At 34.3% G+C, this 27969-nt stretch overlaps 3 protein-coding genes across 3 annotated transcripts in view; 2 read left to right on the forward strand and 1 right to left on the reverse strand.

Moving 5' to 3' along the window:
* LOC113496432 (neuropeptide SIFamide receptor-like) overlaps positions 1 to 27969 on the reverse strand; it is a 63860-nt gene that overhangs the window by 32038 nt on the left and 3853 nt on the right. The gene's annotated exons all lie outside the window — the stretch shown is intronic.
* On the forward strand, positions 4331 to 5152 carry LOC113496435 (pupal cuticle protein C1B-like). Its single transcript, XM_026875644.1, has 2 exons — positions 4331 to 4442; positions 4703 to 5152. Exons 1-2 carry the CDS (start codon positions 4431 to 4433, stop codon positions 5150 to 5152), a joined length of 462 nt encoding a protein of 153 aa, XP_026731445.1. The 5' UTR covers positions 4331 to 4430.
* On the forward strand, positions 22345 to 23860 carry LOC113496437 (A-kinase anchor protein 14-like). The gene is made up of 2 exons (XM_026875646.1): positions 22345 to 22587; positions 23585 to 23860. The coding sequence occupies exons 1-2, from the start codon at positions 22576 to 22578 to the stop codon at positions 23834 to 23836; spliced, it is 264 nt and encodes an 87-aa protein (XP_026731447.1). The 5' UTR covers positions 22345 to 22575; the 3' UTR covers positions 23837 to 23860.

Consider the following 27969-nt stretch of genomic DNA (forward strand, 5'->3'; position numbering starts at 1 on the left):
AGTTTCATCCAAACCCACTGCGCAATTGCGTGTCCTTATCACCATTTGTTTGTAAAACTGCAATATTTTGTATATATTGCGTCAGTAATAGGTAGTTATGGGATAAGTATGCCATATAATAGGTAACATTTTGTATAGCAGGAAGTAATATTTAACGACAGTTGGGCGCGGGCCAACGTTCAAGGAAATAACATCAATACTTTATTCAAAGTACCCATCAAAGATGAATTTATTTTGTTAGAATCACCACAATATTGAGTTTTTGAAGTGCTTAATGTATAAAGTTCGTAGAACAGGCAAATAATGAATGAAAATGTAGAGTATCCTCTTATACTATTCCACAACTTTCACACAACGCCATCCAGTCTTGAACAAAGCAAAGCTTCTAATATAAGAACTAAAAAGCTGATAAACAATCTCATAAATTAAATCAAATCCAGAAAAAAATATCGTACTAATTACTCAAACATTTGTCCAGGGTGGGAATCGAACCCACGTCCTCCGGTATAGCAGACTCTAACTACTAGACCAACAGCCCACTCAATGTTATTTATCCTTATGAAGTGATTGAAAGCGAAAAGACATTTAAATACCATTACATAACACCTATGTTTAAGTTCTTTTTTCTCACAGCGATATACCGCAAACAAATAAAAGACGTAATTAACAAAATAAAGCTTCACTAATGATAATTTCGTGTTCATCACCGAAACTAAAACCAAAATTGTGTATCGACCTCAAATTAGTTAAAAACGCGAAACAACCTTGGTTTTAAAGCTCCCTTGAAACGTACGCACAAAAACCATATTGATTTTATATTCACAGATATATTCCGGTTGTCGGTAAAAGTAATTATCGAATTATGCATTCATTATTAATTTGATGTTTGAGAAACCTTGAATAAGCTATAAAAGATAGTGGATTCGATACAGGTTTTAGATGAATGACTAATAGTGTTGGCAATTAAATTCGGTAGCGGAAGGCAAACTGTGTAACGTATTAAACAAAAATACACGTTCCTTAAGTTATGTTAAGACGTAACATCCTATCTAAGTCTAAAGAGTTTGGAACTCCGTCCACGAGGCAACGTGACAACTTTAATCTACAAACAGCTACTGCAATACAACCTTATAAAAGTACGAACAACAATTTCGCGTCATCACGAAACCCACGGAATCAAGTCAACGGTACTTCTATTTCCGCATGCAAATCGGACCTTATCATCTCATCTCTTAATTTCCGTGATAGTACAAATATCGCGAAACGATATTTTAAAAACTTATTAAATCTCAAGGTTTTAAAAGCCGACCTCCCTTTTACCATCAAATATTGAATCGAAATACATTTAATCAACTTCCTAATTGTATTCGGATTAAAAATGGAAGAAAATGATGCGCTGATGTAGAATACAAAGGTATTAACAGAAGTGAACAAAGAAAGTAAAAATTATGACGTCTTATTAAATTTACAGCATAACAGCATTCGTCTAGACTTGCTTGATTTACTGCTCATGGTTCTTTCCAAAGCTCAATGTATCTGTTTAATCCGCACCAATTTATTGTGATGAATCAAACTAGACGTCAAGACGTAACACTTGTCTTTGCTCAAATTGCTTTATTTCGGATGCAGTTTTGTAGTTCTGTATGGGACTTAGATATTTGTTTTGTTAGACAGGATAAAATTATAAATCACAATCAAAGCTCCAGGTATCTTTTGAGCCCTTTTTAAGAATATAATATATAGAGTAATCTCCAAAAAAAACTTAATTGTTTCATGAACACCGTTAAAAAGTTCTTGTCCGGATATTAGCTCTATTTTTTGGAAATTCCAATGAAATTAGTCAAATAAAACTAAAAGTTTATAAGTTCATGTTGTTTTCTCTGTTATTTAACACTTGTACATAATAATATTGATAAGTTCAGATACCCCGGTGGACTCAATCCGATAATTTGAAGTTCATTAATCTCATTCCATTCGACGACCCATTACTTAAACCAGTGACATTTGGATAGTAATTAAACGGCTACTTAACTTTTAACACCTTTAAACTTATTAATTGGTATTGTATAAGTCAGTTGTCAGCATATGGAGAATTAATGTGTTATGTATAACTTTATGTTTATTACCCAGCGATTAAACTCGTATCTTCGTTAAGTTAATTTATTAAAAATTGATAAAAACCTTACCAGATTTTTTTTTTGAGAAGGTTTATTTCCCTTTATCCTTTATTAACGACAAAATTGAACAACCCAATATTGTCATGGAGACCACGATTGTATTTTATTAGACTTTATTATGGACTACAATAAGATACACGTGTTGCTGGTTCTGGGTGGGAATAAAAAATAAGGTGCCCTACAAAAATCTGAGATGTTATGAAAGGTTTATGAAGTTACCTCACCATAAAGCTAGGAAAGGAGGTTTACGGACGCAGTCTCCTGGATCATAATATTTCTACGGAAAATGTAAGAAATGTAGGTTTGAGATTTTTACGAGGATCAATATTCAATTTGAAGTATTCGCTCCTTGTTGAAAATGGCAGGCACTAATATACGAGGACACGTGCTAAGATTATTGACATATTTTCAAAGGTATCTTGAAACACGGGTTACCTTTTTTTGGTTTATATTATATTGCCATATTATATATACCATGGAAACAATCCTGCATTTTGTTTGCATTACCTACATGTATGATATAAGTAGAGAATGGCTTTTTGCATGAATTTCAATGTGATACAGGAAACAAGAGCTTCTTCTCTCGTAAGACCACCAATGATCGCCACGCTTGCGCACCGCAGGTTGTCAATTACAGTTTCAATAATATGTTCTTTCGGCATGTGTTAAGGAATTATTAAGAATGCTTTTTTATCTAGACCGTTATGTCCCTCTGCTGGACAACGGCCTCCTCCAAGTCTTTCTATGACTCCCCATCCTGGCCCAGATTAATATAAATTGCCATTGGTATGTTTATAAACCTCAACTTCACTGATATTTATGTAATAAATCAGTTAATACGTAGAAATTAAGTATTTCATACTGTACCCATTTATAACTCGGAAACCGGTTGATGGACTTCCAATCGCAACAGTGTGTTATACTCGTACTACTTACAATGACATAACAATAAATTCTGATTAAATCGTCACAGAAATTATGGTCTTAAGTTCTTTAAATGGCGCAATTAAAGTTCTTGCGATGCTTCAGGTGACATAAGTATACACTGAGGTAATTTAATGCATGGGTTTTGGACAGAGTAATGAAGTTAACTAGTTTAGTGACTAACTTTCAGATGTTATTTAAGCTGTCAATTTCCTATTTTCTTGAATATTGTTTCGATTAATATAACATTGAAGGAATTTTGTACACCCAAATGTTACACTTTCGAGAAGCATTTTTTCTATGAAAAGCACTTAGATCCGAGCGAATACGGTACGGTACATGAAGCTACCTCATCTGAATATTTTTCGAAATCCTCTGTTTCGTATTTGATCAATGAGTTTGCATCAAGCTCGTACATCTGAACAAATTGCTGACACAAAGACCCAGATAAACAACATTTATCTGGCGATACCAGCTGACATTGCTAAAACCGAACCGCATTACATAAGTCCTTGAAGATATGAACTTGGCATCAACCTAAATACAAGCGACGTACGTGTTTGTTGCATTCATTAATCTTGACAAGTTTGATGGGGCCACCAGTGGGCCCAAGGAAAGATGGATATGGCATTTAAGTGCACAGTTTGGTAGGTTCGCGTTTTGTAACTTCATGTGATTTTACCCAAAGCTTGAACTGCAAAAAGTAGTAAGCTTATGGATTCTGTATGAAAAGTTTTAGATTCTAGCTTACAATTTTCATTAATTATTTTGTCATTCTACGATAGATGTTAAAATTATGATTGTAGTTTAAAAAATAAAACCTATGTAACCACTTTCATGTTATAAAACTGCGAAGCTTTCCAAAAGGTTTTAATTAAGTATTGATTCATACTGATAAAGTTATTTAGCACTCAAAAATTACCGTCCTCTCTGTAACAGAGGGTGCAACAGTATAGGGCTCCGATTGATTACAAAGAGGTTGTATATCACCAGTTCGCAAGTTTGAAGTTTTGCTTCATGGTTAGACATACTACAAATTACATCACCATACCTTACAACCACGGGCGTGCCCTAACAATACACCAACAACTGGTTTCTTTCCATACAATCCCATTCATAGTGCGCCTACTACAATATCTTCGTACGCCTCTCTCCGCTTCCGAAGCTTGTTTAATTTATACAGTTTCAAGTTCATTGCGCACTCATTGTCAGATTTCGGCAGGCCGGTATATAAGGCCCGGTGGAACAGCATTTCGTTAGATAACTTCGACACTTCAGTCGGCAATCATCTACCTTCGAAAAACAACAATTTTAAAACCTTCAATAACCATGCAGACCATTGTAAGTGAAGCTTTTATGGGTTTTCAGTGAACAAAAGTTTTGTTCGATTTTGTGATTTCGTGGTTTTATTTTTTCATTTTAAATTCAAGTGTTGTGTAAAAAAACGAATTTACAGTTTAAGTGAAATTGAAAATTATTAGTCAGTGGAAAATGGAATAATTATATTTTTTGTGATTCAATATTTCTAATATTTTTTAAAATATTTAGTATACAATCTTATTTGTTTTGTATATCAGTCTCATAATTTATCTTTTCTACAGGTCGCTTTCACCGCCCTCCTGGCTTGCGCCGCCGCCGCCCCCGGCCTCCTGGTTGCCCACCAGCCCGCCGTCGTGGCCGTGCACACCCCGGTCGTCCACGCTGTCCCAGTAGTGGGCTCCAAGACCACCATCACCAAGTCCAGCCAGGTCGTGAACCATGGCTCCCCCGTGCACGCCGTACACGCCGTCCACACCCCGGTGGTTGCTGCTTCCCCTGTGGTTGTTAAGACCGTTCACGCCGCTCCCGTGGTCCACGCCGTGCACGCCGCCCCCGTGGTGCACACCGTCCACGCCGCCCCCGTCGTACACGCCGTCCACGCCGCCCCCGTCGTTCACGCCGCTCCCCTCATCGTGAAGACCGCTCCCTCCGCCGTGACCCACTCCTCCAGCTCCGTCGTCCACCACGGTCATGTCGTCAAGTCCGTCCCCCTCATCGCTGTCCACCACTAATTTATATCCTTCTATGAAGGGTTAATTTAATAAAATCTTATTTTTTTACAAATTCTTGGTTTTATTACCCCCACTCTATAAGATCTCAACTTCTAAATATTTCAAGACAATATTAGAGTGTAACACGATATATTCATAAAGACATATCAGTCAAACAGATATTAAGGTTGTATTTTAACCCCTGAACTGCTGACCTCTAAAAGATTTTCAACTATTCTTAATAACTTTTGTATTGTATTTGAGAATATCGCAAAAAAGGCTTATAGTGAAGTCTCGTTATTAAAATAATGAGAGCATTTTTTTATTTAAATTGTCTTCTACTTACTTTTGACAATCTTATAAATATTTGTAAAATTTGTTGTAGCCCAGCAATTGAACCGGATTCATACTCACAAGGATTTGGGTTCAAACAAGTTACACCAATGTGTTTTACTTTCTTAAATAAGATATAAAGGAGACTTTCTTAAATTATAGACGAGTGGTATAACCGTTGGACTTACAAGTACAAGGTCGTAGGTTCGAATCACTTCGCGCATCAACGTCTTACGAATTCATGTTACAATTATGTCGTTACATAGTAACTACTTATCATTTGCCAAAAAATGTAAATGAAAAGATCGTGCAGAACTTATACTTGCCTGAAACTTTAACACCAGGTTATATAATATCTACTGAACGAAAAGAAAAAGCAGATGTTTAGATATGACCCATCCTTAAAAACTACTTCAAGTAAGAGATTAGCCTGGATAATCAATTAATCTGAAATAGCCTGCTTGCTTTCGTTACTTCTACACCTAATGCAAATGAAATGGATATAATAGGGTCATAGTTACTGGCTGGTAATTATAATACCCTGGTGAGTTGATTTCGTAATATTGCAATTACCATATGGTCGGCTAGTTATAATGACAACCCGTTTAAAAGTTCATGTAACTGTCGGTTTCGGGTGACGTGCAATTAGTGTGGTCGTTAATGGTTAAATTATACCGTATTAATTGTGATTACATTGAATTACGCGATGTTACAGGATTCAGAGTAACATCAGATTGTGTGGTCTTCGGTTTTGACTAATCTTTTTAATTATACACTTCATAATTTTACGAAGTTTTGTAAGAATTTGTGGATAAACGAATTGTTATGAAATCCATTATTCTGAAAGTAGGATATATCGTCACTTTTTGCATGTCTTTTTGAGAACGCTTTCGACATTATAATTGAGGGTCGACATTTCCTATCTGAGTAAGATAGGAAATGTGACTAAATTATTCTTAGACACCACTGACAAACTTGGATTCCAAAAATTGGAATCTGAAATCGCCAAACCGCAGGAAGCTAGCGTGGTGATCAATGCTCAAACATCCCTTATACGGGAAGAAGCCTATGCCCAGCAGAATATAAGAAAGATCAAAAAGTTTATATATTATTATATCTAATTAAACATATGGACAAACAGACGTTCAATTTCCGTTTAACTGTGACAGATCTGACAAGGTCATAGTGGATCTAATTACAAATGTAAAACAGTTGACCTGTTATCGTAATTCGAGTTTTGGACAATAACAGGATTAAGTGTTACTACGATTATGAAGGTCGTCGAGTTTCTCGAAGGTCCAATGTACTAAGGGGCGCGTTTTATGGTGTCTTTTTTTTACTTTACTGTATCATCTCTTGCGAAATTATGTATTTAATATAATGATATACTCAAACAAGAAAAGATTTCATAAACTTCATTTTATATAACTTATAATATTTTACAAAACTGTTAATGCACTAAATGCTCTGAAAATATGAACTTTGTGGAGCTTATGTATGCTCTATCAATTTAATTCAATTCCTTCCCAGCGCGGCAGCGGTACAAATTATTTTTATTTTCAATTTCAATATTAATGTCTTCAATTTTTTTTTCATTTTCAATCGACGTCATCAACAGTTTCAAAACAAGTTCAAAAGAACTAATAAAAAAAAAAATCGGATTACTCAAACAAGCAATTTGATACATTTGTAAACCCGGATCATAAATCCCGGATTAGCCTTAATTCTACTTCAGTTTATTAATAAAATATTGATTCAAGTTGATTTGTTTCCATTCGAGCGCGCTATCTCTTCGGACGATCGAGTTCAAAATTCAGATATTCGAAATAGTAATTGGATGATACCGAGCCGGTCCAATTAGATGAAAATGTAATGGTGTATTTTGGATAATTTTGATGAAGACTGATGGAAAATGATTGACTTTCGATGTGAATATTATTATTAAACTAGCTTTTCTGTAGGAAAAGGGATTTGCCAAACAATGGGGATTTTAAAGTCTAAATAAGTATTGGAGCATCTGATAATAGTATTTATTAATAATTTCGTTGATTTCTTAGAAAAAAAATGATTGATGATGAGAACCAAATAAAGTTTATTTATCATGGTAACATATACTCTAATTCAGAGACATGACTCTGAATTGGAGTATAGCTGAAATCAACGAATCGACACAATTTGTCAACTTCAAGACAGCACAAGAGAATGGCCAATTAAAACCAGCCCGAGCCAATTATCCAAAGATTACAAACTTGCATTTTACGCAACTCAAGGAAAAAACGTCAATAAATACGAAGTAAGTCAGCAATGCATCAAGTGGTCAACAAACGAGAGTAAATGTACTGATGACAGGATGCCTTGTTTGGAGTGGTCACGGCTTCGGAGCATCGCGGAGCCGCGAGTGTGATGGTACTCGGAATTAATTATTTGTGTAGGTTTGTCGTCGGTTCAGAGCTTGCGGAAAAAATAGAATAAGAGTTAAAATTAACAAAATTGCCGTGATTTATATGTTTAAACCACTTAATAGCTGACCCAGCAGACGCTGTTTTGCCGAGGGAAAACAAAACAATATACGAAAATGAAAATAAACACTGGTGTATGAAAAATACATGTTGTCCGATTCTGACCTGCTCACAAAATTTTAAATTCTTGAGAATTGCTCTTACCGTTTTAGAGGAGTTCAATTACACCGTGACACGAGACTTTTATATATTACATTTAAAGTCCAAATTTTACCTTTGCTCAACTTTTAACTGAGTTGCCTAAGTGACAGCTTCTAGTTTCACCAGATTTGGTTTTATGGCATATTTTTTTGTAATAAAATACTCAAGAAGCACTCAATATAGACGTATATCTAAGTTTCCATTGCAAAATGTCATACCGCTTCAAGAATATTTATGAGTTAAGTCCCTGTAGCATATTCTACTCTGTGTAATTTAGCTATGCGAAAAACGCACGGCGCTTACACTGTTAAAATTTTATGAAGCGACAGTACGATACGTTTTATATGGTATTGATTACAGCTAAGAAAATAAAAAAATAAAAACAAAAACCCTTAATTGGAATTAACTGAGAGCTATTTATAATTATGAAAGACTATTTTTTTTTTTAGAAAAATATATTTTTGCATCTTTTGATCCAAAGAATTTACTAACATATTAATACTTTCCTACAATAAAAGAATAAGAAATAATACTGAACGAATGAATTTATTTTCGGGACCATTTTTGCGGCATCTTCGGGTTAATATCCTAAGCGAATATTTACAAAATGTGTACGTGTCGAATGCCACATGCCTGTTAGGTATCCGAGTGGACATATTAGGCACATTCCTGTCTATATACAGTAAAAGGACTTGGTGAAATTAACATCACGCTCATATAAATTGATGGGGCAGGCACGGATAGGGCAGTCGACGACCAAAGTTACCGCAATCCGGATATTTTGACGAAAATGTATCGCTTGGTGAGTACTTTGGTGATAACAGTGATTTATTATGTTTAGGAGTGGAAGGAAAGTGGGGAGAGTTTTCGGAACGTTTTTGTAGTTTATCGAAAACTTAGCTTGCTAGTTACGTGACTATGACGTTATTTATAAGTTTTACTACAAATCATTAAATAGCAAGATACAAGGAGCTGCATCTAAAAAAAACTTAGGCATTACACAATATTATTAAACGGTTCACAGTTGTCAACGTTTACCACATTTTAAGTTAACTAAGGTAACGGAACATAGATACTTCCACTATTCCATCCAACCACATCCATTGTATAGCTACAGCGGCACCCCTCAACATTTTGCATATAATTAAGAACCCTTGTAATTGAAATTACAACATATTTCCACGGACATGAGCACCTCGCTCTTGAGCTGTTATTTTTTAATTACTCGTTTTTGGAGGTAAATTCTGAAAGCTACTGCTTTTTTAGGGTTCGGTGCTTAAGGGGTAAAAACGGAACCCTGTTACTGAGGCTCCGCTGGCTGTCCATCCGTCTTTAACCGGGCTGTACCTCAGGAACCGTGATAGTTAGTCAGTTGAAATTGTCACAGTTAATACTGCCGCAATGGTTGTTGGGTTTCAAATGCATTAGTGGATAACTACTACTAACTACTACTGTGAGAAAAAAACATTGTTATGACGACCTCCGTGGTCGAGTGGCGTACGCACCGGTTTCAAGGTGTCGCTAGCTCTGAGGTCCCGGGTTCGATCCCCGGTCGGGTCAATGTAAAAATTCACATTTCTTCATTGCCTCGGGTCTGGGTGTTTGTGGTACCTTCGTTGTATCTGAATACCATAACACAAGTGCTTGAGCAACTTACTTTGGGTTCAGAACAATTGTATGTGATGTTGTCCGCATTTGTAAACTTTGCTTGAGTTGAATTTTCAAACATTTAATAAAAAAGAATCGTATAAAATGATAGATTTTGAGCGTAGTGCTTTTCTTAGCTAGATGATAGGTTCAGAATCGAATCTATACATAAAGCAACTGCAAATCTTATCCATTTTAAAAATAAACTTCGCGTTATTAGAATGATTGATATAAATTTGTTTTTTTTTTTCAGATAACAATCCTATTGCTCCTGGCAGCGGTCCAGGCTGCGCCGGCGCCGATAGTGGTGTACCCCTCGTTTGGATACCACCTGCCTTCTGTCTACCACGCGCCTATCGTTGCGCACGCGCCGTTAATCTCACATCCTGTGGCTTTTGCGCACACGCGAGCTTTTCTACCGGGGTTCCATTCGTCATATTTGTTTTAATAAAGTGAATAATGCTGTTGATATTATGACAATGTTTGTTTACGTTAAAGGACTGATTGTTTAAGCTCATTTGCTAAGAAATCTATTGGTGAATGTTTTGATAAACGATACTAGTACCTCTGTATTCGACGTGACAACTCAGCCAAAACCCTAAAGTTGGTTAATCCTTAAGTTTGATCCCAACATCAGAACTTGACACACAACAAGGTTCGTGAACATTCTATGCGTTTGTCCAACGTTGGTACAAACATTGGGGCCAAATTGTCAAGCCAGTTTAAAAAGTAAATATGTAATGCGTTCACCAATAGATTACTTTTTATTTATTATCTTTGTGTGTTGGCAACTTTACAAAGTCTGCGCAAAGAGCAGTGTATAAAATTATTTACTAATACCTAAGTGGCTTGCATTATCATATTACGCACAATTGACCAAATATGATGGCCGAGTGATATTAATGCCTCTTCATAGAGAAAAAAGATTCGAATGAAAATAATATCATTTATTTACTGAAATACTTTTTATATTTGTGCCAGACTATTTAATATTAAATAAATGTATCTTTTATGTTTATGTTACTTAACATATTTGCAAAATATAGAGGTTTATAGAGATTTCGTGTTTATTTTTAATTCAAATTTACTGGAGCGGATTTATGAGTGCTGGGCTTTTTTCAGTGGAATGAAGAAATTTTTTTTACATAACATTTTGTAACCTTTGACCCTATTTAGTGAAAGAAGATCACAAATGTTACATTTCAAATATAATGTTTCTTCGTTGAACACTTAAGAAAATGTTATTTAGTATTCAATGAGTATTTTTAATTTTCGGATTCCATAATAGTCGGGCTAAATATGCAAGAGTAAACCGCATTTAAATTTAAAAAAATGAAAATGAAACAACACAAAAACTAACTATCTCTTTTAAATTCAAAGATTACAATTATAAAGATCTTTACCAAAGCACTATTAGACTTTAAAAGTCTTTTAAATGATAATAACATTTAGAAACAATAAGCTTTTAAACTTCTCAATACGAGCTCATGAAACATAATATATAATTATATATGTTAAGGCTTCACTCATAATGTATGCAGATAGTATGCGTGCACGGGGAATTAGCATATGACTTAAAGAGATAATAGGTTCTCGATATGACCTTGACCTTCGGAGAACTATTGATTTATTTAAATCAATTTTATTATTGTTTGTCCAATCAATATTTTTATTATCAAAATAATTTGAGTCATACGGTGATTATATAGAAAAAGCAAATAAACGAAGACAATACATATAATTATTATCTATGGTTTCACACACACATAGAACATGTTCAAAATACTTGAATAAAATTTTCTGGTATAATATCAATATAGGTATGACCCGTTAGTTAGTCGCTCTGACTGCAATATCAGAGGGTGTGGGGTCGATTTCCAACCATGACAATGATAATATGCTGATGTGTGATGAGCACTTTAATTTATTTTGTTCTGTGTTTGGGTGTTAAATGTCCATTATAAGTATGTATTCTTAAAAGATATATACTTTTATCGGTTGTCTAGCACTCATTATACCAATTGTGCTTAGTTTGAGAAAAAATGCCTTATATATGAAGTAAAGTAATTAAATATAATAATTATTATTTTAAGAGGAAGCTTAAACCTTAACATTTACATAAATAAAACACTAGTCGTGCGACACGAAGACGCGTGAAAGCAAACAAAAAATTCTCGAAAAAGAACTTAAAGTCTTCAGCAATAGGTAGTCTTCCAGCACGACAATCTCTGAACAAGATAATAATATTAAATGTAAAAGCAACCCTTACCGCCCTAAGTATTACGTCGAACAAGAAGTCGCACAAAAACTTTTATCTCTCGTGTCACCAAAATCGTCAGTCACAAGATTAATCCTGTCTCCAACAAAAACAATAGACTTGTCTCGACAAGTCAGCTGACCTAAATTGAATGTAAACCGTGATATTATAATATTGGTGGGGAAATAACACTTTTCGACTTTTAAAATAGAAGTACTTAATATTGAATAGTTAATAATACTTTGAAAAGGAAATAATTTCTTACTACAACTGTCGTGAGGCGAAAATAAAATATTATGTAAATACTGATCAATAGTATATTTCAGTATATTTTTTTCACCACTTTCCTTACCATTAGAGAACAATAATTTACTGTGGATAAGTCACATTACTGACATTCAAGATACCAATATAAATTGTTAATGTCGTACGAAAAATCGGAAATCTAAATTTTATTTGTCAATTTATACTAGATATAAATAGGTAAAAGATTCCATCAATAGATGCTTTGTTGAAATGACACAGCCAGGTCAAGTTATATTCTATACGGTAGTTTATCTTTGCTGAATAGAATCTTATATGGATAAAAATAGTCATTACTGCCGCGTCTCGTACGGATCGGCCGTGATCTGTCATCAAAGGCCGCTTAATGTCGTGCGATCTTAAAAAGACGTAATTGTTTAAGAATAGGGCTGCTTTAAACTAAACCCTATCTTTTAATATGTGCGGAAGTCTTCAAATTTTCATCAAAAGTATTTCATCGCAAGCCTAATCTCTAGACCAAGTTTAGTAAGAAAATATTTAGTTAAGAATAGTACCATCAACTCGAAATTCAGAAGTAACTTTATTAAATAGATCCTACATGTTTTCTTTTATGTTCTTTTTTTCTACTATTTGAAGAGATTTTTAAAAGTAAATTAAAATGAACCGCTTTAATTCCTCGTATCATTTATAATAGAAGTAAATCCCCAGATTTTTGGTATGTCAGTTGGTATTCCACTAACGATTAAACACCTATAAACGTACCTTTAACTAATCCAATCATCGTAGACTTAGTACAAGTAAACGCCTTGTCAAACCACATACAATTTCTATTGCAAAATCGAATAAAAATATAACATGCACTAGTTGATAAGTACATTAATGATCCAATGTTAAGTAAATCGATCGTGACCGCGTTACAACAACCTTATTAGATTGACATTGACTTTATGTAGCAGGACATAACTTTACATTAGTGCACAGGTTAGGACGTAATACGCATTTGACGCAAATTAACTGTGCTGAGTATGATACATGGATATTAATTAATATTACATTTTAAATTATTTTTATTGGAAACAATTTATCGTTGGGTTTCGGTGTTTATGTTAATCAATATGTTTCCTTAATGGTCAGCTGATTTCAATGTAATTCAGGTTTTGAGCTTTGCTTAGTCTGGCAATATATTAGGATAGCCAAGGCTAAAGAAGTTTAGGAAAAGCCCACAAAGAAGATCTACCTAAACAGAATTTTGTTAGAGTTTTTCCATACAAAGAGACTTGCGTATCAAGGTATTTTTTTGTCAACACCAAAACAATTCCATGTGTCCCGTTCTTTAAGTTATTTTTGTTTCCCTTAACCTTGGACCAGAAACTCGTTATGGTATACAATCGAATTCCCATCGTTTATGCGCTCACTGACACGGAAAAGATATTATCATACAAAAACACGCAGAAAATCATCGTGTATTCTCTAAACAAAACAAAAATATTTCGACCGTGATGAACGTTTATAAATTGACGAAAATATTATGATAAAGGACGATCATGAATTATATTAAAGGTTTGTAATATTAAATGTGTAGCAACTAATTGATCATCTAATATATGAAATTCCCGTATCACGATGTTAGTTACCGTACTCCTCCGAAACGGCTTAACCGATTTTTACCAAATTTTATATGCGTATTCAGTAGGTCTGAGAATCGTCTAACATCTATTTTTCATACCCCTAAGTGATAAGGGTTGCGTACACTAAAAAAAAATATTATATTTTTTGGACGAAATTGTTTGTTTTTTTTTTTTATAATGTGGCATTTAAAATATATACAACTAAAAAAAAAAAAATTCGGCAAAACATTTGCCATGACAATTCGTTTGCTAGGTCAGCTAGTAAAATATATATTTTTAAAACAATTAAGGATTTTTGTGACTGAAAAATGCCGAGTTAAATGTTTGTGAAACCCCCCGCGACACGCCGATTAAATGGATCACACAATTGCCTGTCCAACGCGAGGACCAAACCCGCGACACGGTGTGGATAGCGTGGGGATCTATACTAATTGGCTAACATTGCAGTCAGTATTAATCAATGAAACTAATTGTCATTAATTAATATTTACTACAATTCCCTTTGTTTCAGGAAACTACAACAAGATTAGTCAATACGAGGAAAAAAGTGAGTAAATGCAAATCTTACATCTACACAGTAATCATAGGTTTTGTCATCAGTTATTACGAAAGCTATTGTTGATGTTATGATAAACATAACATAAATAGGCCCTAAGGATTCAGTCGTGAAGATATTAACGGACAAGATGGACAAAGCGATTATTCTGGTAAGTTTATTTTCTATTGTTTATACAAAAATCATGTCGTTGTGTTTGTAATTGATCTTCTCCGATCGGCTCAAAAGTGTTTTCGTATTGTGTATATTTGGAAGATTTATTTTTGATACCTAACCTAACCAAGGATAATTAAGTCGACGAAATGTTGTTTGTCGCGTCAGCTACTATTTTCACTCTATTCATTTAGTTGCGTTTAAATCAGTGATTGCGTAGAATAAGAGTCTACGAAGTTACCTGAGATCGAGTTTCAAACTGTCTGTGCCTTTTATCTAAACTAGGACCAGGTTCGTGAAATGCAAATTAGAGCATTGAACTCAGCAAAGTTTCCGAGTTTCGTTCGCTTGTCAATTAATTGATCGCGTTCATTTCCAAACCGTAATACAACATATTTAAAAAAAAGGTGTTGGTTCTCTTTTCTCGTCAGTTCGTACTCAAGCATGCCAAAACAGCTGTCACATACACGCTCACTTTATTTATTGAAATTCCTAAATGTAAATGTTTGTCTCTATATTGCACTTAATTGTGACAGTGACAGGCATTGACACTTAAGGATGACACTTTTGCTTAGTGTTATTTGTTAATACATCTGTAGTTTTTTTTAAGAATTCATTTTTTTGAGGATACCTTTAGGGTAAAAACGGAACGCAAACTGTTCGTTCGTCTGTCACCAGCCTGTATGTCAAAAACGGTAATAGTAGAAAGTTAAAATCGCAAATGCAGTAATAAAAAATCGAGGTTAAGCAATGGTTAGGACGGACATAAACTTGACAGGCAACCAAGTTCTTTTGCAGTTTAAAAACCCTCAATGTCACAATTCTGACTCCCACTGGCAAGTTTTAATATTAGTGTTCTTGGTTCAAATTACCACATTATTACATGTTTTCTACGTAATTATGATGACCTTTCTATTGATGCCTTGATTGTCTATCGCAGCCTTTCAACCTTCCATGCATCTGGTCACGAGGTTTGTTTCCGCACGGTATTACATTGACTGTGTCACTAATAAGGTGGTATTGATATTACTGCATACGATTTGTAAAGTTAATGCGTTCAATTAAAATACAAATATTAATTTGGAATCATGAAACATTGTTTGTATAATCAGTCAAGTGCAAGTCTCTCGCGATACTGAGTGTTTCGTACGAATGGGGTAATCAAACACAAGTAAGCAAATAAATTGGTCACCTATCAAATTTATAACCGTTGCGTAACCTCGCTGCTACGGTATATTATGTCAGCCTGCTGAAAGATGGACGGATAGCAGTCTTCTTAATAAAAAAATATAGCAGATAATAAAAAAAATCTGAGTGCGTCCACATTTAAGTTACGATCAAATTCTCTCAAAATTGTTGTACTTAAGTAGGCGAAGTCAATAAATATTTTTCAAATTGCTTGCTGTTTTAAAAAAAATGCTTAGTTCGGCCATCAATTGCGAGAACAGGTCTGACAGACTGTCATACCAGACCCGAATATCAACGATTAGTGGAGGGTCTAGGGCAGCGGGTCGAAGCACTGATACTTAAAAACTCTTGGCATACGTGAAAAAAGTATAGGTATGGCTTGTTTTTTAGATTTTCATGGAAAAATAATCATCAAAGAAATGCTTGTGATTTTACTATTATAAAGAGTCAAATTAAAAAAAAACGGTTGTTACTATTATACCGTTGCACGTTAGTAAAAAGACTTTACTTAAACACTTTCTCTAGAACATGTTTTTTTTTATAGCTTTGTTTAAACGAAACTTCGAAAGCCATGGGAAAAAGTACCAGGGAAACATGAATTAAAATAACTCTTTCTTTCAGATGCTAGCAGCTATCGCACTGACGGTGGCATCCCCTATCTACGACTTCCACAGCCACACGGCGTATCACTCGCTGCCGCACCTCTTCCACCACGCCCCGCATGTAGAAGTACCCCCAACCACGGAAGTACCACCCAAGCACATTGAATATCAAGGGTACTACGTGGTGCCCGTGGGGTACGCTGTACACGCCGTGCCTGTTCACCCGGTCCCGGTCGTGCCGCAACCGATTGTCAAGTATAAAGTCAAATTGGACTCACATCATGTATTTAAATAAACTATTCTTAACTTAATTATTGAATTTCTTTTATTGTAGTTTTTTTAAAATAAGTTATGAAACAAAATAAGAAAACTGATAAAACATGGGATGATATTCAGTAACTTTTGAACAAGTCGTATACTATTTATTACTTTGGACACAATTACATAACGTTTAAGTTATTTCCTTGGCCTAGTAACTCCTCTGTTAGATTTTGGAATAGTCCTTAATATAAGGCAGCCCAGTAACTCCTTTACAAGATTTTGGAATAGCTTAATATAAAGCACGGAACACATGTTCCGAATGCCCTACATTTGGTATCGCCACGCGTGATTGATTCCCGCAAATATTCCTTTGTATTCGCTGCTTAAGGCTTGTATACATTAACTTACGTTCCGTTCCAGTTACAACGATCTTAGAACTTTTGGACAACAAAAGAATTCGAAATAGTTTGAAAAAGATATGTATATTTTAGTAGGATTTTTTCTTTCTCTGATCAATGTGAAATACTAATTTTAATAGCCAGTGTAATTTAATTTTGAGATAACACAAAAATAAAAAAGAGTATGTATATTAAATTTTATACCACAACATTTCAAACAATTTTATTGAAATATATATTTCTTTTTTAATAGTCCTCCACAATATGGCGAAAAGAAATCTAGTTTCAATCTCGATGTGAAACTTGATAACGTGTTTACGGCTGAGGATATTCAATTGTGCAATTACTACTTCTAAACGAGAAAGAAAATCGCCAGCTGGTAAACAAGTAATAGGGTTAGCTTTGAGATAAAAGGTATGATTTAAAAAGATTTTGAACTTAATTTCTGCTGTATTTATAGATAACTAGCTTTTTCGCTTTCGTCGAGGTCGGGTATATCGCGTTTAAAAGAGAACTCTTCAAAAGTCCGGGATGAAAACTATCCTATCTTCTTGCTCAAGGTCAAATCTATCTCTGTACCAAATTTCATTAAAATCAGTTCAGTGGTTTAGACGTGAAAGCATAACAGACAGACAGAGATACTTTCGCATTTATAATATTAGTAGGGATACAATGATATTTGATTTATTTATTATATTTAAGCAGCTTTTGACTGCACGGACAGCCGAGTGGTTAAGGTCACTAGGACAAACTCACTGTGCGGGACGTGTCGCGGGTTCGATCCTTGCGCAGGACAAGCGTTTGTGTAATCCGAATGTGGAATTTGCTTGTCCCGAGTCTAGGGGTCTTTTGCATATGACTTGAATGTTTAAGAAACCCCCGCGACTCAAGGATCTTCTATTAAAATTAAAATAAAACAAATGAAAATGAAAAAATAACATCGAAAAACAGTACCTACATCATAGGTTAGAACAAAAAGGATACCGACACTTTCTTCTTGGAAATGAGAGCTTGTCTGTAAGCATCTTTATTGAAAGCTTAATATGTGGCTGTGTTTTTATTCAGAATTTGGCACAAGCCTATTAGGAACAGTGTTATGAAATTGGCTCGTAATAAAGAAATGTAGGTCACGCGGTAAAAGATAAATCTTGCTTGATTGATGTGTGTGTGGTCTGAATCTGAATATATTACTGTTTCTAGGCTTCGTATTCAATAAATATAAACGTCGGGATACAATTTATAATTTTACTTTTATTATAACGTCACTAAGGTTTCCGTAGGTGATGAAAAACAACATTAGACTTTCCACTTAAGCCTTAAAGTAAGTAATACAGGTAAAGATTCCTGTACCATGCTAATAAGGATACAGTAAACAGTTTTGAAACATACAGAATCAAAGTCATTCCTATAACAGCAAGGTGACTTGGCGTAATTACCTCGACTCGCAGTAACTGAGAGTATAATCGAGTTAACACTACTAATTACACAACTATAACGAAGGTATCGGGAGTGAAGATGTTAATAGAACGTATAAGAGAGATAGTGGAAATGATACCTTAGAGTGTAGCTATGAAATACACTTCAACTTAATTTATCGACATATACTTACAACCTTCATGCAAATGTACTATGTCATACAAATTTCAATTAAGTCTCCTGATCAAGAAGAATTGAAAGATTTCAAGATGAGAAGAAAATCTTAATTGAAAGTTAAAAAATAAATAATCAAACGCAGGTCTCTTATAAATGTTGGAGTTTATCTAAATAAAAGTGCACTGAGATGGTTACTCATGTCCTTACAGACTACCAATTGGTAATTTTAACATTAATAAAAACCACCTTTTTACGTCACGCCCTAAATTTATTCCCAACCCAATGAAAACCAACAAGACAAAGCATTTCGCGCAGTATGCCACACTAATTGAAATCTGATTGTTTGAAAACGTTCCAGTTCCCTTGGCTCAATCACAGCGGATTGGAAGCCAGTGCCAGGCACCAGCTGTTTGGCGTAACACTGAACTTGACCTATTTGAAGCACACGTGACCCATGCATGTCAATACTTTATTTTACTATTTGTATATTTCCTCTTGAAGGGAACCGACGAATGTTTTGTTACCTGTATGGTCTCATGCAGAAAGGTAAAAAAAAATCTGATTCAGATCAATCTTGCATACTTGTTAATTTATTTAAATAGAGGATTTGTGTCCAATAAGCAAAACGCAAGTAAGAACCAATAAATATGGAGTGTGTGACCTTTTTTTCAAATTATCTAGTCAGCTTCCAGACTCACTTAATTCAACCGTTGTCAAAGCTAGTTTAGACATAAAGTGACTTTCTATATCGGAGCTCAAACCATTGTAAAAAGTATATTGCCAAAAAAATCTAGTGTCAGACAAAACAAAAAGCAGTATCTAAGACGAATCCAACGATATCTCAAAAACTATCAGACCAATTAAATATATCGTCAAAAACATTGACGAGCAATAACTCACAAAACCATTACATAAAAACAATTCTCCATCGACAATTCCATAAAAGCCAACAACGAAACACAAATACTTTTCACTAATCGTTACTGAAGTTAATTATAGTTTGTTAACTCCATAATTTATTATAACAAAATCATGTTGTAGCGCTGAAAGTTCAGGAATCATTATTTTATCCTGTCACTAAGTTGTAATTAAGTCAAAGTACTGAAAGGCCATTACACGATGCTCAATAGTTTAAGAGAGGCTAATGAACTGTTGCTATAGGATGGTAACACAGAGATGGGAACTGTCTTCCACAGTAATATAATATAAGTTGGAATACGGGCACAGGGGTTGCATGAATTTGTTTTGACATCTGTGAAACAATTGAAGTTTGGTGATTCTAATAGGATGCGACTTACAAAATTTTGTTAAGCAATTAAACTGGACAGTGAATCGGTTATTTTGCTTAATTACGAGATTGAAAGTAATTATGATTACATTTGTAATACAAGATTTGTGATACAAGGTAATAATATTAAAAAAAGCCTCTCGCACTAGGGAATTTAATCCTTGTGTCCCGGGGTTTTTCACAAACATTCAAGTCACATGCTCTAAGACACCCAGACTCAGGACAACGATTCGTGTATCAGACAAACGTTTGACAATCAGCTATTCGTGCAGTACTGAATCCGTTAATTTTTTTACCTGATTTAAATTTCAATAATCTAAAAATCAAGCAATATTTGTGACCATTACAGAATGCATACGTGATAGACGTGCCAACAATGCTCTACAAATAATTCTAAGAGACTCACAGATGTCAAACCACTTATACCGTATTTTTTATCTGTACAGAAGTAATTAAGAATCGCATTGATTTATCACCTCTATAGGGGCGTGCATACTGCTAATGGCCTTTCAAGAGCCTGATTTAATTAACACGATGCTGCTGACAGCTCTTCACGTAAAGTACGGGAGTGATTTACATTCGAGTGCCGAGGAATGTCTAGACATTGCGTGTTTGACACCTGCGATCGTATTTTTCTATTTATTGTTTAAACTTGAATTTCTTTTACGGTTGAATATTGATCAAGTAATACCTAATTTTATTTATTAAGATAACTGAAAAATTTTGCTATCCTTGTAACGCTAGTTTATTCGCGTGTATTACCAGACGCATAATTTACATAAATCCTATTTTTTGTCAAATGAATAAGTATTAAAAAAAAAAGTTTTATACTTACCGCATCAATTAATTTAAAAATCACATGTAACAACACCATAATAAATAGCAGGTATCCTCATAACTTCTACTTGAGTCATAATTTCGGTGACAATTTCCTCGGCCGGAATATTTCCACTAAACCGGTACGACGTGGGCACACAATGCTTCGGAAATTGTCGTACATCCGTGCGATAACTACGTTGTATCGCTCGCGCGACAGCTTTACTATCATCGCAATATATGGCGTTTAGGGTTTGCTTTCGGCGAAAATATTTTTGTACGTCTGAGAAAAATAGTCTTTGAATGATCTGGTTAGACTTTATCGCTGTATGTAGTGAATATTTTATATAAATAGGTATCCTGAGGTCTCGACGGGATGGGTCAAGGCAAAAATAAATATTAGGTAAAAAATTTGTAGCTGTATATATCTAAAAATAATAAACAAGAAATAGAAAGAGGGAAGTAATTACGAAAAACTCTTGGGACGTGTTAAATTACTTTTCATTATATTAAGTCGTTGTTAGGTCAATATCTACCAAAAAAAACTTTACTTTTATTTTAAATTAATTATAAATTGTTTATAAATAGACTTGCATCATTGTTTATCTGCATCAATTAGAGTTGTGTACAATATCGCGATCGGATCGGCGACAACGCAACACTACAGACATATTGTTATATGTACGTGTAATAGTGCCGCACTGTATTGGCTACAATTAACCGACTCTATTCAAAAGAATAATGACCTTTTTGACCAACAATTTGAATAATATTATTACAACATCAAATTATTTAAGCTGTTTTTATAATATGATGTTTAAACTTTTAATTGATCGTCTACATAATAACAATACAAATATTACAAAATATATAAGAATAACAACCGTCAGCCCAAAAAACTAGAACGATTTCGAACAACAGTTGTTTAATTCTGAGGGAAGTCGTAATCCATTTAAAGAACGCCTAAGCTTAATTAGACAATAAATCCTCATTCTGTGAAGATTACGAGACAAGTGACAGTACAAGTGCCTTGATAGAAAACAGATGTTTAGGATGATACTCCGGTTTTGTCAAAACATTTCCTCTAAATGGTCGTATCTTTTGAAGTGGTGTTTCGGTAATTAGTCATATTGTTGCCTAGGGCTTTCTTAAGGTAGGCAATTACCTTGAGGTCTATTAAAATTCAATTGGCATTAATAAAACTTCGACTGTTCTTACCTCCTTTTTGTAAAGAAACAGTAAAGTTTAGATAATTGTATTATGTAAAGATGAACATAATAACTATTTAATTTTAATATTATGTATATGGACCTCCTCAAAGGTATACAATGACTGCAATACGCTATGTTTTATCCTAGATTAATTATTAACCGTGATTTGATGCCAGATATTGGTCTATAGAGCTTTGGCATTAAACTTTGACGTATGATAAAAATATTTGAATATAATATTTTGACCTTATGATAAATATAAAGAAGATGTGAAAAAAATGTGCTTCTTTTCATAAATTTCTTACATTTATCATAAGGTATGCGTGGATAAAATAACTCACTCAGGAAGCAAAGATTGATTTTCGGTATATTAACAGGACTGAATGCGCCAATCCTCAGTAACCTTACTATACTGCGGTAGTACACTCAGGTTGCATATTGCCAAACGCAAAGATTTATTACAGTAGATGCATATAGCCTAGACCGTAGGCCTTAGGACTATAAAAGGACTAAACCTAGGTGATCTAGGTACACAGTCGTCTTGCTCCGACGGATTAACACACAATCAAGAAACCCACAACTCAGCAAAATGTTTAAACTGGTAAGTTATTTATTAAATAATTTATTCCAATATAAAATTATTTTACGAAGATTATTTATATTACTTGGAAATATTTTAATTCGTGACTTAAAATAGCTCATTGTTATTTTATTTATATTTATATTTTAATTAATAAGTTAGCTACTTAATTGCGAAAGTCGAATGTCCAACTATATAAATATATGAAAGTAAAATAAAAGTGTATGAGTGCTGTCCCAGCAGTTGGAATGAAGTTAACTCTTCAAATAAATTAGTTTTAATTAAAGAAATTCTGGTCACGAAATAGTTTAATAATCTAATTTATTTCATTTTCTGGCGTTGCATTCTTTTGTTTTTAATTTTTATGAAGTTAATGTCACTCATTACTTTCTTGTTCTATTTTTCATTAAGCCATGTTTATTAAGAGTTAATAGGTTTAAACTACGTTATACTTTATTGTTTTTGGCAAAGGACGCTATTATTTTATATCTGAGTCTGCGAACTAGTATTAGTCTTAGAAATACAGATCTCAATCTTATAGAAACTATTTTTTTTAAAATGGTCAAGATTGAAAATTAGATTATCCCATATTACTAGAGTATTTAGGCACCCACGAAGTCTTCGAAATTGGATTTTTCTGAAACTCCCAAAATAGTCCTTTAAATCTCCTTAAAAACTTTTAATGGGAACGTTTAACCTTCACAAATGGACCATTTTAACCTCTTGTTTGATTCAACTAACTGCTCATGGTCATTTAAGGTTTTTTCTTTCTGCTATAAGATAGCAGCTCCCATGGTAGCAAATATTTTGTGTAATAATGAGACTGGTCACAAAAAAAATACATAATGATTTCATTTTAGTTTGCCACCTGGTAAAAGGAACTCAAAGAAAAAGGCACTGAATTCCTTTTTTTTTGTTACCACGACAACAAAGTCACCTGAAGTCGGATATCGCGGATACTAAACATCGAGAAAACTATCTATCGCCTTTGATAATTATTTTGTTCATATAATTTCAGACGGTATTATTCGCTCTCATCGCGATCGCGCACGCTGGAGTCATCGCGCCCATAGTCCCAGCTCACCCAGTGGTAGCGCACCGTGTGGTGGCCCCCGTCCACACCGTGTCCCACAGCGCGGTGATCCACCCAGCCCCCATCGTGCACGCGCCCGTCGTGCACGCAGCCCCCATCGTGCACGCGCCCGTCGTGCACGCGGCACCCATCGTGCCCGTGGTCAAGCACGCCCCACTCATAGCAGTGCATCATTAGATAAATATCCTTATTTATTTGGAGTGATTGATTAAAGTTATTCATTTGATACTTCGTGTGTTTATTGATTGTTAACAGAATATAAAATTACATACAAAACGCATAACGAAGATATACAATTTCGTTTCCAGTGTTGCAAATGAGGAATAAACTCATATCAAATGATTCGCACCAACACATACAATTAGGAAAAATTCGTAAGCACTACAAGCAGAAAATCACAATTCGATAAATTCTCATTCTGACAAAGAGATAAAAGATTACAGTGTGATTTTTACAATTTATATTAGAATAGGCTGCGATCGTATATCAAAGGGTGTAATAGAATATATTTACGTCCTATTTTATTTCATCCCCGGCGGTGTCAACGACACGAGGTGTAAATAGTCGAGGAGTCGGGGACAGTCAGGACCTGCTTAGCATAAACACCTTCATCAACCATGGTGATGGAGAATCGGAATATAAAATGGTTGGGAGAACTGATTTACAGGCGATCTAACTGGTCCTTTTGTTGTTTGTTAAGCGTAGGCTTAGGAGTAATCGCTTGGAAATCATCGTTTTTTACAGTATTTTTTTCTGTGTACAGTATAAAGACCAACTGGACAAAAAATGGATAAAAGTAAAAGCAGCTTTGCAGGAATAATTTCTAGAAATGGTATAGATGAAATAAGCTTTCGTTTTTATATTTTAACTATAAGCATGTTTAAAAATCCCAAAGAACGGTCGAAAAATCTCTATTTTTGGATAAAATTTATTATAAGGTATATATATCCATGAACTTTGATCCTTAAATCACCGCACAAAACCTTGAAGAAGATGCATTGGATCCGTCCTAAGGGGTTTTACGCCCTAATAAAGTGTATCTTCAAGGATAATTACAGGGAGATCGGCAGAAGTATTGGGATTAATCTCCTCTTTGTATAGACTTCTTTATTGCCGGCCTTTAGACGTTAATGACCCGTAAAGGCCGGTTTTGATTTTGGTCATAATGCTTTAGGAATCATTACGGGGGATAAAGGACCAGTAATAGATAATCGGTAATTTGGCACTATTTCACATTAAGGTTGATGTATGTCACCGAAGAGAGTTGACCCAGAAAGACCTCTGTTGGCTATTTTAGGAGTATAGTTAACAGCTCAGATAAAACTAGATCTTAGCCTTCATTTCTATTTTAGAAATAAGTGACCAAGTTATGGGTTGCAGTACGTTGACTGATTTTCTGTTTCGTTATTATATGTAAGCTACAAACTTTGTTAGTAGTAGCATATTTCTGTCTTCTTCATGTATCAAGTTACATTAGCACAATTGTGCAAGCGTTCACTAGCAGACCGTTTTACTATTTTCTAATCAAATAAACGTTTTATATCCGGTAGCTTCAATTTTCTTTTTTAATTTATTCAATCTTTTGCAAAAAAAAAAAAATGTTGTATGCAAATTACAAAATATTTTGAGATAAAGCTATTTTACACCATTGATTTCAATTTATACCAATTTTACAATTTAAAACTTTTACGTAATTAGAAGTTATTAGTTCTCAATCGTTAAAAGTACTAAAAAAAGAACAGTAGAATGATTGTTAGCAAATAATAAAATAAGTTTATATTAAAAAAATATGGACCAGTTAACTACGAACTAATAAGCACTCTTTAATTAATATGTAGTAGCTGCAAACATAAGGACCAAATGAAATCCTCTCGCACGTCAAATCAACGGCAATCAATGGAATGCCAACACCTTATAGAGATGACGGCGCCACGACACGCAATCTGGTGATCTAAATACTTAAAGAAACTTGACAACGTCATGATTCACTGGTATTTCATGAACATTATGAGGCAATTAAAACAACATTCAAATCCATCTCAATAATTACACTGAAGTTTAAAAGGCTTTTAAAATAAGTGTAATTTTATGAGCGGGAACTTCATTATTTGATATGAAAAAGATATCAACCTTTAGAGTTTTGAGTGAGCCATATGAGAAGTTCAACAAATAAAGCTAACGGCCTTCTCCCAGCATTAAAGTGAAAAGATCCGCCAAAAACACTAGAGGCGTTTCTGAACGGAACTGTAAATAAAACAAAAACAATGCACATAACCTTGCAAAAGATCCGATAAGTTGATGGTTTGTATAATGGAGTGTTACGCTTAACCTTGATTCGATGGGATCCCTCAGGGCGATATATTAAGTCCATCCATGGGTGAAGCTATGATATTGGTTATAATGACTTCCGGATTTCAATGAGAAGGTACGGATCATTGAAGGTCAGAGGAAATTAAAATCTGTGATAAGAAAGATGAAAGCGATTTTAGATTAATTCGATTTTCTTTTAGAAGAGACTCGCTCGTTGAGGATAATGATGTTGACAAAAATGTAATTCTCATGAATCTAGATTTTATGAACTTACTGGTCCTAAGATTTTATGTCTGAGCTTTCTGTCCTATTTTCCAAGAAAAAAGATAAAAGCTAGACAGAAACGGAAATATGAAGTACAGTCTGTACGAATATACTAATAAGGACCTCACTATAAAATCATTAAGTCTTTCAGAGTAAGATAAGAGTAATCTTGTATGTAAACAAAAAGGATACAAACAAAGCCATTTAAGGGAAAGTGAACAAATCGAAGGTTCTAGTCCCACAATAAATCTGCGACTCCAAGGACCAAGTGACTTCCGTAATAGAAGACGTTATTGCGCGGTATTTGTTCCCATTTTTATTACAGTCATGCCTTTCTCTTAAATTTAAATAGACGTCAGAGCTTTAGCCAATAGTTATTTCTTAAAACTTTTGAATTTAGAGGGTGATTTCAATTATATGTGAAATGGATTTTTTTCTTTGATCTCCCGAATTCACAAACAACGCATTTAATTGATCACATAATATTTAAGTTAAGTCGCCTGTATTTCTATTACATATACGCTTCAGAAGTCATTTTAAATACCAAATTTAGTCTTTTGTCTTGCTTATTTACTGCCCCTTAACTTAGAAAAAACATGTCAAAGTGTCTTTCAATAATCATAAAAATAAGAATACGGAAAACAAAGACGTTTTAGGAGCAAAACTGTTAAGTATTACGTTCCAGGCTTATGGGCGGCGAAAATTATTGAAGGAAAATGAGGAAAATCGACATTTTGTGACGTTTGAGAAAAGAACGAGATTATACGTAGCGATAATAGTATTATGATGAATCAATGTTTCTATAACAGTTGTTTTCGAAACCAAGAATGGATGACACACAATAATGGAATATTGATTGTTCGCTAACCAAAGTTGCAACATTGAAGGCTTCAAATAATCTTTTCTTACGTCTGTCCTGACGTTTCTACTTAGCACGTAATTTAATTATGAATCGAATTCTATCATTTGAAAGTTATATTAATCTTAATTAAAATTGGAATTGTGTTATTGTTTTAAATTGTAACGTTAAGTTTAGCGTATCATCAGTTTAGCGTATCATCTTGACTCTAGAGCGGTAACGGAACCTACTGTTAGTACTCATGGTATATGTATGTGCTGAAGTGTAAACCAAATCAAGATGATCAAAACGAAATAGTTAAGGAGTCTCTAATCATCAAACAGACATATGATTTAATATTCAGATTTCTGCGAACAACGGTTTGATGCTAGAAAACTTCTCACGGTGCGCTGTGCTAGTCTAAAAAAACGAAAAAGACAAATATCTATAGAAAAGATACCCATTTATAACACTGAAATTCTAATTAGAATATTAGTTTCGTACAAAACAATTTTCTTAAACCTGGATCACTGCGGCTCATAACAAAACAATTACGAGATTATACTCACCAGATAAATGTATACCAACTATTTTAATTAACAACCTATTCAATTGAAAACATGCCTATAACAATTTATCAAACACAACACTAGGTATGAAAATCACGAGGTTTATCGTAGGACATGATAATTAATCAATTTTCTCGCGGAGACTCAAAGGGCCGTTAATTGGTTTAACGTCTTAAATAAATTGAACGATCCGGTTTGTTTGCAGATAACGATTGAGTTCGTGCAAGGACCTCGGGAGCCCGAGCGAAGACTCTTAAGCTCGTGTTTGCCCGTGACGTGGCTCGTGTATCCGATAGTGGATTGATTGATTGATATCAATTTGTATAAGA

The sequence above is a fragment of the Trichoplusia ni genome, chromosome 8, assembly GCF_003590095.1.
Source record: "Trichoplusia ni isolate ovarian cell line Hi5 chromosome 8, tn1, whole genome shotgun sequence".
Lineage (NCBI taxonomy): Eukaryota > Metazoa > Arthropoda > Insecta > Lepidoptera > Noctuidae > Trichoplusia > Trichoplusia ni.